The 20,300-nt window shown below is 38.3% G+C and overlaps 1 protein-coding gene across 5 annotated transcripts in view; it reads left to right on the top strand.

Annotated features, from left to right (window-relative positions):
* The first annotated feature begins 302 nt into the window (after positions 1 to 302).
* The window catches only part of LOC124644850 (SPARC-related modular calcium-binding protein 2), a 33,470-nt gene continuing 13,472 nt past the window's right edge, over positions 303 to 20,300 (top strand). For 2 of the 5 annotated variants that reach the window (XM_047184459.1, XM_047184456.1), the window contains exons 1-5: positions 303 to 717; positions 3,175 to 3,364; positions 3,901 to 4,122; positions 18,648 to 18,701; positions 18,883 to 19,085. In XM_047184459.1, coding sequence (XP_047040415.1) covers positions 640 to 717; positions 3,175 to 3,364; positions 3,901 to 4,122; positions 18,648 to 18,701; positions 18,883 to 19,085 — 747 coding nt within the window. In that variant the 5' untranslated portion in view covers positions 303 to 639. Of the gene's footprint in view, positions 718 to 3,174; positions 3,365 to 3,684; positions 3,821 to 3,900; positions 4,123 to 18,647; positions 18,702 to 18,882; positions 19,086 to 20,300 lie in introns of those variants that run through there. The other 3 variants (XM_047184458.1, XM_047184457.1, XM_047184460.1) reach the window with 2 other exon arrangements.

Here is a 20,300-nt window from a genome sequence, read left to right as displayed (position 1 = left end):
CGATCGCACATGATGCGCTCGGCCAGACATCGATCGCTATCCTTCATCACACTTTGTACGGGATTTTACATAATAAAGACAAAAAACCGGCACCTAACAAGTTTTGAGCCACGTACAAAGTGATACGTTTAATAACTTACTTAACTCAATAATTACCTTCCAATTAAGTGCTAACGGCCAATTAGATTGGCCGTGATTTAAAAATTGTAAAAGAAGCAGGTTTAGCGCATCGTTATTCCCGCAGTGGCGAACGGAACGAATAAGCTAAGCGGTGGGCGGGGAGCGCGGGCGCCGTACGTGCGCGCGCGCACTGCGCTTTTTGCTTGTGGCAGGCGACCGCGGCGCGGCGGCGGCCCACGCGCACCGGGATCTTATCCTTATTGTATTTTATTCTGTTCTTAGCTCTCTGTCCCGACGCACGTCCCTGCCACAGATCCCTATTGTAAAACTCAACGTTTTATTGTAACAAAGCCAGTTTATTATAAACTAACGTATTATGCCAATATGTTAGTAAAAACTCAGTCATTCTTTGCCCGGTCTTCAGACGGTCTGTTTTGTTGTGTGAACGAGTGTTATAAATAAAATAATAATAGCTGCGAACCAGCGATTTTTAACAAAATTGCTATATCAACATACATTATGAATGTAAATGATTTAGTGACCCGTTTATTATTTCTCACCATTATTTACATTGTGGGAGCAACACCTGATGATAAGGTAACTATTATTTATGTTTTGTTGATACATTACGTTAATGCCCGTGTTCGCTCGCGTTACTTTCTAACGCTGATTAACTTATACCGGTACTAAAATTTTAACTTCTATTCAATCGCAGTCGGTAAAATATAACCTTTTGGAAGATGCAATGTTAAGGAAACTTATCTCTTGATTTAGTGAAGCGATGCTGATCATTGCAAATGATCGTAATTTTTTAACTTCAGTTCTCGTGGAAAACTTGTAATTATACCGGAACAATCTATTGGAGGTTCTCTTAGACATAATCCTACTTAGACGATGGTGATAACAAACCGGCAAGGTGCAGCCGCAGACCATACTTGCATATATCGGATGCTCTTTCAACTGAAATATTATTTTAATTTTATCATTTACAATGTTGCATTTCGTAATCGGTACTTTACAGTAATAAGTAGTATTGTATAGTAGTAGTAGTAATAAGAATGTACTGAATTACGGTATCTTAACTTCTTGTAGTAAAATTAAATAAATATCTAGTGCGATTACAAGGATGCTTGCATCGTAATAAAGACCTAATGCAGTTTTGATTTCAAGACTACATATTTGATAAGCAAACTTAAGATATCGTTTATCTATGCCGTGTTTGTATACATATACGTGTAATTATTTAAATCAAAAATTGATATCAAATAGCATTTGATAACCAAATTAGTCTAGTATCAGTCAGTCAATCAGGACACTATTGGCAATACTACTTGATAAGATTTTGATACATAAATTAAAAGTTGTTATAGCAGTTCAAGATCTTATCAACATTTTTGGAGTCAAAAAGAAACAGTTTGACAGTTTGCTCTTGACTGTCTCGCACAGATTTGGTCTTTGGATCTTCAATCTATTTAATCATGTAACTGAATATGGAACTAGGTACTCTGAATTTACAAAGCACAACGATAACTAGAGCAGTGGTTCTTAACCTTTTTGTCATGAGGGACCACTTTACCAAAAGTTTGTCTTGCCGGGGACCACCCCATTGGTTTGTCTAAATTGAGGGTTCTTTGATAAAGAATACAAGCACACTTTATAATTAGCACTCATTTCTTTATTATTTAGCAAAAAAAAGCTACAGATTTTAATTTAATGAGATTTTTGTGACTGCATTCTCTTAACTAACTTCCGAATTCTTGGTTCAGTTCTACTTACAAATGTGCGAGCGAAGCGAGCGCGAAATTTTTTTCGAACTCGTACGGACGTAAAATGTATCCCAAACGTACTTAACTTTTTGTTTGTTGACAAATGCAAAAACGAGGGCATACAGTTTCTGAATACGCGAGCGAAGCGAGCCGGAAATTTTGATTATTTTTTAAGACTCAGTACCAAAACTACGTAAAATGTAGCCCAAACGTACTTAACTTTTTGTTTGTCGAGAAATGCAAAAACGAGGGCATATAGTTTCTGAATGCGCGAGCGAAGCGAGCGGGAAATTTTAATTATTTTTTAAGACTCAGAACCAAAATTACGTAAAAGGGCTACATTTTAAACCTTAATTTTTTTCTGTTGGTCAAGTAAGATGGATAGCAACGTCGCGAAGCAAAGCTTCGCGGACCACTTGGAATGCCTCCAGGGACCACCAGTGGTCCGCGGACCACCGGTTAAGAACCACTGAACTAGAGTGTCTACTACAGCCAAAATGTCAGTCAGACATTTGTCTGCGAGGTCTCCTTCTCCTACTCACCGTCGATCTGATTAATTGACAATTGTATCCATAAATTATTGAATAATTACAAAGTTTCTGCTTTGGTATGCCTAAAACAGTTCGTAGGCTGTACGCAGTTTGAGACTGCTACTGGGCACGAGGGACTAGGCGGTTTTTATATCTGGAACGTACCTTAATCTTCTAAAACAGTTGTCTTCATACATAAAGAATATAAAATTACCAAGGCTACTCGTAATGACCACCCAGCCAGGCAGAAGGCACCCAGTCGCGAATATTGACATTGGCATTGAGAATGTAGCAGAGCTTATAGTTACAGTTATTCAGTTACCATATAAGTGGAAACTGAATTTAAATTAGTCTTTATGTTATGAGCTTGTATAATCAGAAGCATAATATTCAAAAGTGTTTCCAAGTACAGGCAGGTCCTATTGTTCCAACGGTCCAAGTTATAAAACTGGAATAAGAAACCGATGCGTACTTTATGTTTGCATTAGGCGTAACACCCAAGCTATGTTAATCAATTCAGAAACCTGATTTAGCTGGAACCGATCCCACCAATCATTTGGCTTGAATTACAAACCTTTCTAAAAGGAAATCAAAGCTGTCTTCAATCTAACAATGTCTAACATAAGGATCGTATCAGATTTGTCGCAACCAGTAGCAAAGTTTTAACGCCCATCAATTGAATCATGGTCTAAATGATGTGCTTGAATCAATCAATTGGGTTAATTAATGATTTGGTTAAATTGTTTGTTTGTTGTCAGAGTTCGGCATCGAGTACGTTAAGCAATGAGAGCTGCAGAGCGCGCGCGGCGGCGTGCGACTCGAGCGCGGCGCACGCGCGCCGCCCGGTGTGCGGCTCGGACGGGCGCACCTACCCCTCGCGCTGCCACCTCATGGTGGCGCAGTGCACCGGCTCGCCCGTCACAATCGTTAGGAAGGGACCCTGCGTCGGTAAGTGCACGCCAAATATCCTCGTATTCTACTACCAGTACCTTTCCCCCTGCAATACCTTTGCTTCGTCGGCCAATTGAAATCCAAATGTAGAACGGCTTATGGTCACAAGGATTCTATTTGTTGCAAACAAGTACTGGCTACCTACACATAGTAAGCAAGTATAGAAAAAAACATACTCATACATAACGATGTCCCCCATGACCATGACTCTTATAAAAAGCGCCTTTGTTGAACTCGGCCTTGCATTTGCGGTACAACCGTTCTTTATGAAGTCATGGAATGTAGTCAGTTTACACTTTTACAGCTTCTATACCAGTACAGATTAGTTAGTTAGGGCTAGTGATTCCTCGATGTCCGTTAAGTTTTATTACACACTTTATAGCTAAGTTGGACATTCTGAGTTCTATAGAGCAGACTGCATGAACACAAGTTATACTATGTCACATATCTATGGTTACACAACTTTCAACACTATTCTCGCGGTTCTTGTAGGTCCAGGATTTTAAGGTTAACATAATGTAATCTTTACCCAGAGGGGCAGTCTTCATGCCTAGTTGCGTTGCGGTACGCGTTGAAGGCCCAGAGCGGGGTCTGGTCAGCGTACATACCACGATGCCGCGCCGACGGGAGCTACGCAGCAGTGCAGTGCGCCACTGCTGGTGCAGTCGCTGCCAGCTGCTGGTGTGTCAACCCTGACGGGAAACCCATCCCTGATACCTCCGTCAGGAACGGTCGCCCAGACTGCACTAGAACCGGTGAGTAAAGTGACACATTTCTTGACCGTTCATGACTACTGCCTTTCAGTTTCTTTGACATTTATGACTTAGCTTTTAAGGTAAAAGGGTTATGGATATCGTGACTCCCAAGGTTCCTGGCCACAAAACCTTTGGTTCCATGTCAGCGGTAGTGCCCCTTTGGCCCGTGGAAGTTGAAGCAATCTCTTCTCCAGAATGAATGTGTCATGTGGTAATTTTTACTACGGCTAGCTTTTATGTTAATGTTAAAATTAGGTGTTGCAATGCGAATTTGTTCTCTTTAATGCCTGGCTTAAACGATATTAGATGAGCGTATGGAATCTAAATCTTATTGATTTACTGATTCAACTATTCTGAAACAGTAATTCACTATGAGATAACATTTGGTTTTCATCACGTTTATGAACTTGCTAGTTTCCATGTACCTATGCTAAGCGAATTCTACATTATTGCCTATTCAGTTGATAGGTGAATAAACTACACTCGTCTAGTTTATAGGCGACATTACGACATTAGATTACAATGTCTAATATGTCTATAAAGCTATTCAATTTAAACACAAAACTACAATAACATGAAATTTAAATAAAACAATTTGTAACGTATATTAAGCAACTAGTTTGAACAATGGTAGGACGTAGCTACTTATAAATCTGAGTGAACGTAGCAGTAGGCGAAACGCCACATTGATGGTGATTTATAAGATTTAAAAGAGTATTCGTCGTAATTGTTTGAGAACGTCTTCTAAGCGATCAACGGTAAGAGTTCTCTTGTACCCGGATCTGAGACATCTGTTTTATCTAACACGCCATTGTAAATACCTCTGGATACACTTCAGACATCGTTTGTAAACAATTATCCAGATGAAAGCCATTGTTTACATTACACTAGAACGCCTTTTGGAAGTACCGATAGATAAGTTTCACGTAGATATTATCTTAAGCAATTTTCACAGAAACATACCCAATTCGTTATAAAATACTGATAAACACATCAGTCTTGCGCTTTGTAAACATACTGCTGAACTGCTGATTCACATAAAAATATACATTGTAGGCCGTTAAACTAATTAACTATAGGTTACTGTACTTTTTACGTAAACAGACAATTTCGTGTGTACTAATCATGGGGTTATCGCTGGAATATTAAAAATGTAAGTAGGAAGATTCATTTGGCGTTTGATGTTGTACTGTGTTCAGAAATAACGTCTCGGCAACAGGAAAACATTTTCACAGAAAAAAAATACCACAAACAATAAATATTACTCCTATCCATCCATTTGAGAACGTGTTAGAAAAACTTAAAATAAATACATACGAGCAAAACCCCTAAATGGGAATGCAAGAATTTCTGGCGTTGAAAACTTCACACACAGAATGCAATTCCAGAATAAAATAAAGCTATTCGTTTTGACATACAAATTGCATCGCGTGCGTGCTGATGCACCCTGGCACACGTCTGCGGTCGCGAATATATAAGAATCGCATGAGACGTTTGCAATATATCAGTGCACGTCGAAAATGCACCAGTATACACCCATTCTCGGAGAACAAGACCAGTGAGATGCAAATAACTGTTGATAACAATTGCACGAGTGACAATAGCATGTCACGTGCAACATCCATTTGCTCAAGTAAATAATATATTATTGTCGTCACAAATTCACGCATGTTTATCCCGAACTGTTCATTGCACCTTTACACATTTTGTCAGTTGCGTTCGTTGTAATGGGAAATGGAGCGAGTGTCCTCCCTTGCAGGGGTACTTTAACCTACTGACTTGTCATTAAATAGACTACCGTCTTTTATTTAGACAAGAGAAAGCCTGTTCAATGGCAACTACGGTTAGTTCCGTTTCGCTATGTTGGTAATCCTTGCTTTACTTTTCCATCTAACCTATATGAACTACAACAAGAGACAGTCGACATTGAGTGATAAATAATGTGAGTATATTTTACGTATGGCTTGCACGTCGTTATACATATTTATGTACATTTGTAAGTATTTTGTGATTAGAATGCAATTACGTTTGGCGCCATATCATCAGTATTACACTTAGTATGTTTCGAGCTTTCGTCATATGAATATATTCGTTGTATTTTAAATTCAGCCTTATGTTTACTGCCAACATTTGATAAAGTTGATTAATTTAATGGTGTCTAAATATTTTGCGTATGCCAGGTAATTTAGTAGCACATTAATAGTGAATGTTTTACCTATGAATTCTTTAATCGTGACTCATGTAGCAATTTATACGAGCTTTTTATATTACGTGGAATGTTAGTTAAATTTTCAGTGAAGTAAATATTTTCAACTATGAGCTTCTTCTTTGGTCATAGACATTTTAAATAGAAATTGAGTCAATCAATATCAATATCTGTAAGCTTTTTTAGTTGATGTGACGGTTATTATAATTTGCAGAAACTATTTCAATCTCCACGACAATGTATCTTCTTTCTTAACAACAGTCATAACTTTCTCAATGCAGTTAATAATTTGAATAGTCAATTTAATAGCATTTTATGCGCCCGAGTAAAAAGTAGCCTACGCTCTTTCTCAGGCTCTAGGCAATCTTTGTTTCCATAGTGTTGGTTCAGTTTTCGTAAACAGTCAGAGACGGTCAGAACTTTCTCATTCACACAACATTAGTAAGGATTTAACTTGATGATAACCAAAACCCCGACTACTACTAACTTCAGGACCAATGTAAAAATTACATAGAAACGCATCAAACAATCTAACATAGATAGACGTATATTAATATTCATAAGTACTTGTAACTATTCCGTTGTTAATAATGCTAATGTTCGTAGTGGATTGTGTAGCAGAATTCGTAACACGTTTCAATAATTAGCTCTAGAGTGTATCCTTGACTACGGGCTTTCCCCATACTCAGTTGTACCAGGCAAAGGCTAGGTTAATCACTGAGTTAGCAGCTAGACGCTAATTAAATACAAAGTTAGCATGGATATTTTTAATCTGAACTTATAGTATAAAGTAAGGGTTTGTTTGTTTAAACGCCCTAATCTCAGGTCCGAATTGAAAAAATATTTCAATGTTAGACAGCCCATTTATCGGGGAATCAAAACATCTACTTATCTAGGTGCGTTACGTAGTTAACTCGGGGCGCGGGTGAAACGGCTAATATACCTACTGATAAACTAAAAGCAAAATCTTCAATACGTACAATTCTATCCTCTCGTCTAAATGACTTGCATCTAAGTAAATGTACTATTGTGTTCACAAACGGTTACAAAGCTAAAAAAAGCTTAACCAATTATATTATGTACAGCGAATTTGATTATGTCCCAGATTGTGTACAATGTGATTAGGAACGAACGCAGGTACTTGACCGCGCACAACAATAACTTAATAAGTCACTTTACATATAAATTGTCTGTCATATAGTTGTAAGTGGTCGTAAGACGGGCTGCTAACACGTTTTATGCGCTTTCAAATTAGTATTAAAAGGTGACTCAAGACTTAGCTACTTAAAACATGATTTATGAAACAGTTAGGACCAAATCTAAAATAATATATAACTATAGTCGTGTATCGTTGTATAACATGGGCCTTAAACGTGTCGTTCCCACGCCATATCCCAGCGAGCCAAATTCATTATAAGTGTTCTGTTATCGAGCACAGGACTATGTAATACCCTTCAGACAAAGGGTCATCCTACGCAGGGCATCGCCCGCTATTCGGCTAACAGTTTGCTTCCTTCTATACGCGCACCTTCTTATAACCTCCGATCGCAGCTGATCCCATCTCGCGCAGTGAAACTTTAGGGAGAGTGAATGTCTAGACAAGCGTTGTGGTAACTGGTAACAATCGACTGCGGTAAATAATATTATGACGCTGAAGAGTTTGTTTGAACGCGCTTATCTCAAGAACTATTTGAAAATAATCTTTCAGTGTTACATCGCCCAGATGAGAAAGACTGTAAGGCTAGTTTTTATGAGAGCGTGGAGTAACCGCTGACGGACTTCGAAACAAGAAATCACATATTTTCTTTAACACATACTGATTCTAAGTAGTATGTCGTTGAGAATAAATCACCAAGTTATATAGAGCAGGCGAGTTGACATTGTGACAAACAGCTATTCTAATAATGAGTCAGCACTTGACTGATTGTGGTTAAACTTAATTGCATAACTGAATTTATTTCTGTAGTGTTTTCAATTCTCTCAGTCAATAAATTCTCTGAATGGCTAAAGATAACAATTTAATTTAAAGATGTGTATATTTTTCTGCATTTAGTAAGACATGGATAAATCTTAGATAAAGCTTTAAAAGTAAGCCTTTAAATTTTGGAAAATTAATTTTGTGTAAATAATAGTTTCAAGGGACGACTTTTTCTCATATTTTCGTTCTTAGTAGGTATGTATGCCAGATGATATTTTACGTTATTCGCAAGGCGCGACGGATCATAATGATTAATTCTTCTGTGTACGCCGGAAATACTAGAATTCCAGATCTTAACTTCTTAGTACGCCTATGCCTATACATGTGTTTCATATAAAATGAGTCAGGCCCTGAATTTATTTAAAAGAGCTGACAGAGAACAATTTTTGTTTCAAAAATAAACTCAGGTAAAAAAGTTAGCGTGAGTCAATAATTTAGATTGCTTTGACTTGATTTTGCACTTAATTCTATTAAGGAATGCGGATTGACGTTAAAAAAGCCATGTAGCAAGATATTATAAACTTAGTCATTATATGTGATGAATTATGTGCCGGCCTTTTTTGTCCAATGTTTGAATAATATTGCTTGTTTACGTTATTTGAGTTTTAAATTAATTCTACCTTATCTGCAGTTTTGTGTTTGGTCAGTAGTTTGAATGCAGTTTTCGGGCGCGGTTTAAATTGGTGCCTGCTTATATTGTGAACTCTTAAGTTTACTAACCCCTGCTGACATTTAAATACTTATGTGTTGTAAGTAACACGGTAAGTATCTACAATCTTCGCTGTACCTACCCTTGTTTGTAAAATGCCGCGTGGCTGCAGAAATTATATTTTATGCAGTAATTTACTTACTTCTTTAACATTTTCGACGTCAATTTGGTTTAAAACTGCTTCAGAATCATCTTGTACATAATGCATGTGCATAAATCTCCTCCTATTAAGAGAAATATCGTTATAAAACTGTATCGAAGATAAAAAAGGTTTATCGAATATGAAGGAACATGTATGGAAAGGGCGATAAAAAAAATGTCTAAGTAAATCGCTTAGCATTCTGTGAGGTGCGCGTGAGCAGCGCGTCGCGACGCATCCCCGATAAGTTGTTCGTATGAAACCTGACAGTCGCTGCTAATATGAAATGGCGCCCTTCGCGGAATACCTTTACGATTACCTGATACCTTTCATATGGAATTACTTTATAACTCGTTGCTATCAAGGCATGTCATAAATGAGATCCAATAAATTACTAAGAATTTAAAATTAAAACGAATGCCACATGCACTTTATTCCTCGACAGTTAAATTGTTTTACTCCATTACAGAAACCAATACGATGTATTTAATCAATGTCCATACATTGCTGTTACTGAGTCATTCAGTAATGAAATAATACTGTGTTGGCTTCCGATCCGGAGTAAGAGGTTTAATTTCAACCACTCATCTTTCTCGCCCATAAATTACAGCTGCGCTTAATTTATGACGAGCCAGCACGTAACTCGATGACTAAGTGAGAAATTATCAGTAACGACGCGGTAAGTATTGACTAATTGAAGTTTGTCCCTCGGTTCTGTTGATAGTCGATATAAGTCCATTGGTCGGCCCGCATCCATTTACGTCGTTTTACTTGGCGACTACTAGTTCTAGTCCCTTCCATTAAGCGGTGGCGCCTGTGCTGCCAATTAACCATTTACTGCCACTCATGTTGACCCGGTTGTGCGGATTCTATCTAATTAACTACACTTTATAATCACGGCTCGGAATTGATGATTGCGCATCTCTGCACGGACGGTATAGAGACCCCAGTGTTCCTATATAACGGTTATCTGCAGAACTATTGGCCGAATTTCGTCAACTATGTATTTTTTGATCCATTATGTTAAATAGTTTGCTAGAATAGCTAAGTAATAGGTAACAAGAAAATGAATACAACAGGACTAAGCTACCTACTTATTTTGGTGCTAATTCGTAGGTAGCGTGGTTAAATTGCTAACAACAAAATCACTTAAACAACGTCTAAAGTCGAAGTGGAGAGAGTCCTTCGAGTATTTTTCTAAGAATCAGTGGTTTGCGTCAGACAGCTCGACGCCGATCACAATGGGGTCCACTTTTTTTGTCATTCAAAGGTAAGGAGAACTCGTCTCGGGCATGAGACGATAAAAAAACCGTCCAGTGATCATTTGAAAGCTTTGTTGAAGATCAACCCGCACCTTTGATGTTTTATATTTAGCTATAGAGCTTACCTGGGCCGCGAAGATGAAGTCGTTAAGAAAGAGTTAAAAGAATAGACCGGTTTGCCAGCTAATGCGCCATTATAACTTAAACCTTAATCGCTTTAAGTAATAAAGCTTTCAATAATAAAAGACAATGAGCGTGAATTATTTACACGGTAGCTTACAGCCTTTTTTAATGAGGGCTGTTTTAAGAATATTGATAAAAGTAAATACATACTCGAAACTGCCACGACGATCATGTTATCACCATGACACGAGGCTTTGAGCAACTTTGGGGCAGGCGCCGAGGTGTCTAACGAAACTCGATACGTAAATCTTTTTTTATGGAACCCCATAGATCTCACAGCCGGTGGGCCGGTTTGTTAACTAGACTCCGAAACCCCTCTACCAGCCAGACAAAGTTTAAGAACATTACAAGGAGATATTTTTAATTTGATCTTATATGATTATAATTATTGCATTGCAATTTAAAGACTTGTGACTTTTAGATAAAAGGTCGTAAAAAATTCTTTGTTGTTTAAATCTTTGTTCCCTAACTTTCGTGCCATCTCCTATGTCTAGGAGGGCTAGTGAAGAATCAGACATTTATTCGAAAAAAACAAACTTAATGCGTTGTTATCGCAGCTCTTAATAAATTGTAAGAAACCGAACGATAGTTACGTTCCTAGCTACGTATAAAGTACGCGCCAATCCTTTGTTGAAGCCGGAAGACTTAAATCTATTTGTAAGGCATTCAGTAGTGAGACGGATATCACTCGTGTTGAGCAGTTAGTAGGTCGTCAGGGTCAAAACCACGCTATTTACTACCTATATAACCTATAGGAGACTGCGTATCAAGCGCGTGTATGAGCTAGGGAACTAGTTTGCTTCTGGGGAGTTTAGACCGAGATAAAAGGATCAGTAGATAGGTACTTAGCATTAGGAATACTGAACGTTTAGCTTGAATATAAAGAAAAGATAAGAATTATAAAATACTTTGATATCATTTTCAGTATTTATTTTCAAGAAATATGGTAACCGTTTTTTAATACCTAAGTCAGATTATCGTTTTGAAAAGCTTTCTGGCTATGTAATGATCTGAAGTCCTTAATTTCTCTTCCGACCACGGTTACTATTTTGAAGAAGTGTAAAATTGAAGACGTCGCTGTCCATATTAAAGCACTAAAACAGCTCTGAATAATGCTTAGGTATTATATTATTCTCAAAAAGTCACAACATAAAATAACACACATCAAAAACCACCTTTTGCGTTCGGGGATGCTCTCGAAATAACTCTTACACTGATAATGTAGCCACAAATGAGTGCTCCAAAGACCCAATCGACGAGTCCAAACGTGATGATGATCATGTTCTTCACGAAACGCCATCCCTGATGGCCGTAATTGTTAGGGTATCGAAGGCAGGTGTCCATGAGAGCGGGAAAGACTAGCGACATCATTGAAGCGCATAGGTTCCCCACAAATGCCACCACGGGTGCTTGGAACGGGATAAAGTAGCTGATCGTAACTGGTTACAAGAACAATAGAATAATTTAAAGATATGTTCAACAAAAGTGTATAAGGTATGTGTACGTAAGGTCCGTTGATTTATACATTTAGTTTTACCAGCTCGGATTTTCGTTTTAGGTAAAGACTGATTAGACTTACAAAGAGTTACCTACCTACAAAAAAAATTAAAACAATTTATCCGTTTGGGAGCTGTGCGGTCACAGACAAACATACCTGTAATCAGATACACCTCGCACCCCTTAAGTTGGACTTAAGGCAAAACATATTCATTAATGTACTTACACGTCATTAAGACAAAGATAGGGCGGCCCAATACTTCTACTCGTTTGAGTGTTTTGGGTGACGGTGAATTCAGGGGGTCGTGGTACTTAAGCACCTCGAGTACCACTCCTATGGCCGGGTAGCACTGGATAGGGAAAGCGAACGCAACAGACACTAGGTACACCGCCAGAATTATCAAGGCAGTTCTGAAATATGGCAAAAATATTATCATAAACCGCGTGGTGTGTTGATAAAAAGCAGCCTATTAATCCAGGGTATCACGCATTTATATAAAAAAATTCAACCAAATCGGTCCAGACGTTTTTGCGTGGAAGAATAACAAACATACATCCATACATTCTCACAAACTTTCACATTTATAATATGTACTAGCTTCCGCCCGCGGCTTCGCCCGCGTAAAGTTCGGTTATAACGCGTTTCCAAAAGAATTTTTCAAAATTCCGGGATAAAAACTATCCTATGTTCTTTCTCAAGGTCAACTCTATCTCTGTACCAAATGTTATTTAAATCAGTTCAGTGGTTTAGACGTGAAAGCGTAACAGACAGGCAGAAAGACAGATAGACAGACAGAGTTACTTTCGCATTTATAATATTAGTAGGGATGTATGTAGGTATTTATTAGTATGTACACATTAGTGTACCTAGTAGGATACTTAGAGGTATTGAAAATAATGTAACGAGTTTCTTCTTCTTGTCTAAGTATATTCAAACTAATTTGGATGCTTACACTTCATCGAGCGGCAAAACCCGAAGTACATTTTCCTCCATGCTCCCAAAAGACCAGTAACCCAGAGCACCAACTGACATACACGTAAAGGTCGCCACAGACATGCTTACAGGTATCACGCCAGTTTTGCCCATCATCAGCCGTGGATTCTTCAACATTTTGTCCACTGACAACATCTAATATATAAAAACAGAAAACTTCTCGTGTAAATGTTAGATACTTCGAAACAAAAAATACTGCCTGCTTGAAAATCTGCACCAATGAACTGAAAGGGTAGACACAAGTTGTGCATTCGTAATAGGTGTACCTCTTAGCTAGATAAGCAGGTTCATTAGAATAGGCCCTTAATGTTTGTCTTTTTAGTTCGTTAGTTGAAATTTTTCATGCAGGCGAGTTTTCTTTAAACTTACCACACCAACGGCGCTCAGATTACACAAATATGCTCCACAAGCATACATGATAGGCATAAAATCAGCAGCCGCATATTTGTACACCCGCGCCGGGTCGGAAAAGCACTGGTAATACACTAGAACCAATCCGATTGCGTTCATTAGGGTACCTGAAAAACAGTTACCTTTTAACTTTTAAGATTTTTCAGCCGGTTTTTCAACGGACTCTCCAAAAAGGAAAGTTCTGAATTCGTCGGGATCTCTGGGGATCATTGGACTGCCAACTTCTATGTTAAAAGCACAAGGGGTAGGTCTACTATAGAGCCTTTTAACTCCAACTTTACAGGTTGACATACACTCAAATCCTAGAAGAAAACTTTCTACGTCTTCTGTGACTTCTTTTAGGCATTTGAGTGCGTGGTCCACGATATGCGTACATAGAGAGAAGGCTCACAATGTCACGCGGTGCGCGATGGATCTTTGAATAGACTCGCGCTCTCCGTGTCTTTCTATCTACATATAAGGGAATCACATGCGTATACGCGAGAAGAGTCACCTTGTAGTTCTTTTATACTTTTAAATATATTAAATACATTCAAGTATTCATATTTTCAAGAAACAAAATAAATTACCGATAAGGGACACGTAGCTGATAACCTTCACATTCTTCATTAAGAGTTCCATTAGTAAATAGGGAATAAGCAGCGCCAAAAGAGCAGTATTGTTACTTTGGAAATCCATTAACTGAAAAAGACATCAAAATTGTGATATCGTAATTTTGTCCTAAACAATAGTCACAAAGGCTCGTGATTTCTCCCGCTGTCGAGCTCTCGTACTTATTGTCTTTCCAATGTAGGCTATTTACTTAGTAAGACACGATACATTATTAATTTTCAAAGGCGTAGAGTAATGTTTCAATCGAAAATTCGTTTAAAATAAAACCGATTTTGCTTAGTAAAACTTTGTGGACACGCCAACACTGAACTTTATGTGAAAGAGCACCTGTTCAAGTCTTGAATAGTTAATTATCTAAATACGCATTAATTTCTTTTTACTTTTATTTTTTTCTAAACATTCCTCTTTATGATTCAAACGATACAATAAAAAAAACTACTACTTACATCTCGCAAACTATCTGAAGTCAATATAACAAAAATAGTGCATACTCCGAGCTGGCTGCAGATCATAAAAACTGCTATGATTGTACTAAAAAGGAGAAAAACAATTCATATTTCAATAGCTGTAAAAAAATTAAGATAAATAACGAGGTAACTAAACGTGGCTGTAAAAATTAAGAGTGTAAATGGATGCAAAATCAAACAGCAAAGGAAGGCTAATAATTTATTGTAGGTGACGTGTTTACAAGGCCCCAGTGGGGCCCACCAGGGCCAAAGCCTGCCGGGGCTGCGGAATTGGTCGAAAGGTTTACCGCGGCCCTGGTACATAAAGGTCTTAAGAAGGGACATGGCGGGTTTTAGTCAGTACCTACGAGTCTGACACTATCCCACTCACGGTGCTCCCACACAGCGGAACAATCATTTGATCATATCCTACCAAAAAAAAACGAAATAGACATTCTACAACAGTCTCTAGTCTCTGGGCGAAAGAAAAACAAAATAGACAGAGTCTCTATCGCACAGTAATTGTAGAAAGCACGAAAATATTCCTTATATTAATTAAATGGTAGCTTTGGTTTGAATACTCACGGACCGTTTGTTCCTATCCAATGTAAGAAAGGTGGGCCATGAAGTATTGCTAAACGGAACCCGTATCTATATGATATATATGGTATTTTTACCTGCCGAGCAATTTCATTCAAGCAGTTTAACTGAAAAAATAACATGGAATTGTTATTTGGTTATAATATAACAGACAGCTATTTTAAAGAAAGATGTCTAACTTTATTTTCACGGGACGATGTTCTAAAATAGATGGAGGGAGTAAAACAGACAGGCACAATATGAATATATATTTTATGTGATTTTTAAGGGGTTTCGAGGGCTCCAAATAAGATGCTTGGGCTGCGCGGCTCCAGTAGCAATTGTTACTCTTAGGACTACTTTAAGTACTGCTGACAATAACGCGAGTCAGCAAAGAGACGGCAGACGTTTGGACGTAATAAGATAAAATCATGCAAACAAAGCAAGCAATGGCAGTGGACACAACCACATGATCGAGCGACAAACTGTCTGCCGCAGTCTTGACAAACACGTCGTTCTCTAAGGCCCCTAAATTAATTAATTTGGAAAACCCAAAGGGGAAAAATATTTTTGTTTGATTGTTCACTAAAGGTTTTTTACTGTTTAGAAAGCTACACTATCCCCGCGTAACATAGGTTTAATTTTATTCGGGTACGAGAACAAGTTCTCCCGGGATAACAGCTATTTGTCTATAAGTCTCAACTTTGCATACCAACATTATATGTGTATGTGCAAGGACACATCCATATATCAATGCTATTATTGGTCCTAGAATCAGCCCAGCTTGAGCAATGGCCAGTGGCATGATCAGCATGCCAGGGCCCAGCAGAGTCCGCAACACATTGAAATACGCCATCCATGGTCTGCACATAAAAACTTTGATGAACGCACTTAAAATTAGTATTGACAAAAAAATCACGAGCACCATAAAATGGGGTGAATTGTTTGATTATTTGAGCCCAAGAGGCTGACTCAAGTGCCTTTGAGTCACAAAAAGTGTCAATAAGCCACATAGGTAGCTCGCAGTGATAGCATTTTAATCTTCGCTATCATCTATTTTCAAATGTGTATCTTGTGACTATAAATAGATTAATATAGATTCTTAATATAAGAGGTACTTACTTAATGGGTTTTGCAGGATTCCTGTGATCCCGAGGATTGTAATCATCATCCACAGGTCTTAAAGAAGGCAATCGAAACCTTCTTATATCTATAGGTTCATTAAACTTATGTGGTTTTACAAAGGTAGAGCTTACTCTTTCAAAAGCCGCCCTGAAATTAATAATCAGGCACTTTAGTATAGAAATCGACAGTGAGAAATGACAAACAAATGTTAGATACATACATTTATCTATTATATTGTGTTTCCACGAAATATAAGTATAAAAACACATCAAAAACAACTTTTGCAAAGCAATAATAACATGACAAAGCCGAATGTCACCGATACACCGTAAAGGCCATCAAAGACAATATTAAATATTTTTTATGAGTATTGTTTACAATGTCATAGAAAGTAACAAGCAAACTTGCTGAAGAAGCACTGTCTATCCGTATAGCCGTCATCTCGTAGGTTGGCCAGACGAGAAATGTGAATCAGCCATTAAGATATTTCCCACGCTGAGACTGCCGGACACACTGCAGTATCCGAGCACCTAAACATTTAAGTACCGCTTTGGAAAGCAGAGTTATACAAATATGCGAGTACACTAAAAACCGCTCCACCTCTCCTATAATACAAGCTATTTGGTTTGCACAATGCCTAACTAGCACTACTAATAATATAAAGAAGAGTTTGTTTGCTTGTTCAAACTTGCTTCTTTCAGTGTTAGTCAGCCCATTCATCGAGGAAGGCCTTATTATCAGGGTTCCCAGTTTGTACGAAAATGGAAACTTTAATCTGCCGAAGTTTATAATTAAAAATATTACAACATCAACAACGGTGCTTAGCCCTGCTATAGGCGACCTACTTAGTAGATAATGTAATCTACTAGTTCTTGTAGATCATGTGACACAGTTTACTAATGCCGTGCTCCGAAGTTACATGGGACGGTGCATTGCAAAGGATGGCGTGAACTATGTTAATGAGTGGCCGTAAACGAGTGCTAAAATATTTCTGGCTTTCTGTTTCAGTTGTTTAAAATATTGGTTTCGGTTTCGTCTTTCTTGTGTCGAGATTACTGTCTGAGATTTAGATACGCTTGCCGCTGTCAGTATTCCGATGGACGAGCATTAATTTCCTTACGGTTTGGATGATGACTAAAAGGCACCAGCTCTAATATTGATGGATTGTTAGCCCCAAGATGCAAAGTATTCAATCCACGAACATTTTTCAAATTTCAAACAAGGGATAAGCTCTAAGTGTTGATTTCAATATCACCAAATAAAAGCGTCTACAATTTAGATAACAGAAAAGATCACCATTTATTGTTTTATGAAACCACTTAATTGTTAGAGAGCGTAAGATTTTATAGTGCATCACATTGTTCGTTTACCGGTTAAATGATGCTATAGTAATGCACTATAGTCCGCGGCTACCGGGACCGGTTCGATTCCGGACGCCGCTGCACTCACAACTTCACCAATGCATAAAAATAAATAACCGAAGCCGTACGATCGACAACAATTTCTTATATATAGAAAAAATCGATCACACTTTTTAAGCGGACCAGTAAGTAAATAAATAAAAAAACATGTTTTTCCAAACAGCCATCCTACATGTTACATACTTTGTAATTGCATTACGCTCTACTGTAATAATGGCAGACATAAATTATAGAATTACAACCGCAATCCAATTTAAAATCGCACTAAGCTGAGTTTTATTGAACAACATTGGTTAATAGTTATCGAATTGAGGCGAAGCCGACGCGGCGAAGTGTAGCTAACGTGACAGTTAATTTATTTCCAATTCATGTGTGTAACGAATTACAGAAGCCAGTATTCTAAAGTCCTTAAGAATTTAAACAAAGCCGCGAGTAAATCTAGCTATCAGTAAACGTAAGTGGGATGGTTTACGCCAATTGCTTCCCGCTTGCAATGATATCTTCTGCAAAGGCCTTTGACCCGATGTGACAATACACAGTACCTACCTAACAATTGCACATTATAATATTTACGTGTCTATAAATTATTGCCGTCTTGTTCGAGGTATTGAAAGGTCAACCATTTGCGGAATATCGTAAAAGGTGATCTTAAGAACTGACCCTTTTTATTATCTCTGTTGGTATTGCTTATGCACCTATTACGTCACTAGCAATTATGATTGTTTATTAAATCTAGAAAACAGTGTTTGAGAATTCAGTGTCAGTCAGTTTTTCTCACAAAGCCTTTTAACCATTGCCAAGATTAATAGCTAATACTCTAGGAGATAATCGAACATGTTGAGACGTTCGATTAAACCTACCTACCTAAGTATTGGATGTCTGACCCAGTGCCCGTATTTATTATACCTACCTTCTATAAAGGGTTTGTGAGCCAGACCGATATCAATTTGCTTTTATTTTCAGGTAAATCGCACACGAGGAGGCGGTCCTCGGTTCGCGGCCAACGCAATAAAAGAAGTAAGCCCAAGAATTGATGTTAATAATTAAAGTCTCTTAGCATGGGATCCGTATACCTGATGATGTCACAAATACCTAAATTAGATGGCATCTTATGTCCACATAGTAACTTCGGTTCTCAAATATTTTGAGAAACTTTTGTTTATAAAATCTGATCTTTTCCATATTTAATGTCAAACAGCATGCACGAGAACTGATCGTGCCCAGTTCAACGGCAACCTGATAAAAATCTTCAGCGGGGAGTTTGAGAGAGCTCGAACGGATTCATCACCTTCGCCAGAGCCTAGGGCTGTGGCAGATTGGAAGTTCAGGGAACTCGACAGAGACCGCAGTGATGCGTTACAGAAGTCTGAATATAGGGGACTGAGGAGGCTGATTAAAAAGGTACGTTGGTTTGGTCTCTAGGTTAAGAAAACGATGTGGTGTAAGACGTCTTCGAAAAAGTTATGGCTGTTAATACGCAGGGTAGGCTTATTTATATCCAGCTGATCTACTTAGCAGATCAAAGTAAATGTATATTTTTTATCTTGATTCCGTTACGAATAGATGCAGACAGACACAGAAGCAGAACAGTGCGATTTCCGGGAAGCGGGTTTAGTCACGATTTTTTGGTCTCACCGCAAATTTCCGCCATATGGCTAATGGGAACTGAACTGTATGAAGAATGTTAATAACACGCAAACGAATCTGCATTGAGAACCACCTCTTTTGCAGGCTGAACGGTAAAAAACATTATCCGATGAACATCTTCTGAAATAATTATAAGAGATATATTTCTATTCCCAGAGATGCCCACGAATACAACTGTAGCTGGAACAATAAGTAACCATAAACCAAGTATACCTCCGCAATTATCTTTATCTCTTCAAGTAGGTACAATGTAAATGCCTTGTATATAACATAGCAAAATTACAAAGGTCAGGACTTTAACCACTATAGCAAAGGCCATACGGTACCTATTATCTATGGGCATGTACGCGCAGGCAGAGCCGGTCCAAAAAAATCCTCGAGACAAAAATAAGATATTGAATTCCTTAATTGAACAATTTCAAAATGCATGTATTTTTGTATAATATTAAATCTAGATATTTACATGACGTAAAAAAAAAGCCTTATTTATACATATATACAACTAAAAAATGGCATCAAAAAACTCCTCATCGCTGCCCACCGGGAGTGTACCCAAGAGGCTGGCAGCATTGCCACGTTGGATGGCAATGCTTAATTTTTGACCAAAATAAAAACCAGCTTTTGGGTCACTTGAAGTGTCAGCAAGTCGCTTTGCCAGATCTTTAAAAAGCAGATGAGCACTTGGACCCCACGGCCCGAGGGTTTCAACCCCAAACGGCTCAAAGGTATAGTTACCAACCAGGGTGCTATATTTGCGCCGTTTGAGGTTCTCTGCAGCCGCAGCAGCGGAACCAGCACATCGCGCCGAGCTAGGAAGGTGAGATGGTGCAAGAGTATCGACACAAGTCGCGTCCCATACTAAAGACCTACCCATCTTCCACGGGAACAACGACATACCGTCTGGTCTCTTGCCATCGTCGCGTGCCAGACCACTGGGTTCTAATATGGCTGGAACGCCTACGGCAACAA

The sequence above is a fragment of the Helicoverpa zea genome, chromosome 31 (genome assembly GCF_022581195.2).
Source record: "Helicoverpa zea isolate HzStark_Cry1AcR chromosome 31, ilHelZeax1.1, whole genome shotgun sequence".
Taxonomy (NCBI): Eukaryota; Metazoa; Arthropoda; class Insecta; order Lepidoptera; family Noctuidae; genus Helicoverpa; species Helicoverpa zea.
The sequence above is the reverse complement of the archived record's forward strand: the minus strand, read 5'-3'. Positions and strand labels throughout refer to the sequence as shown.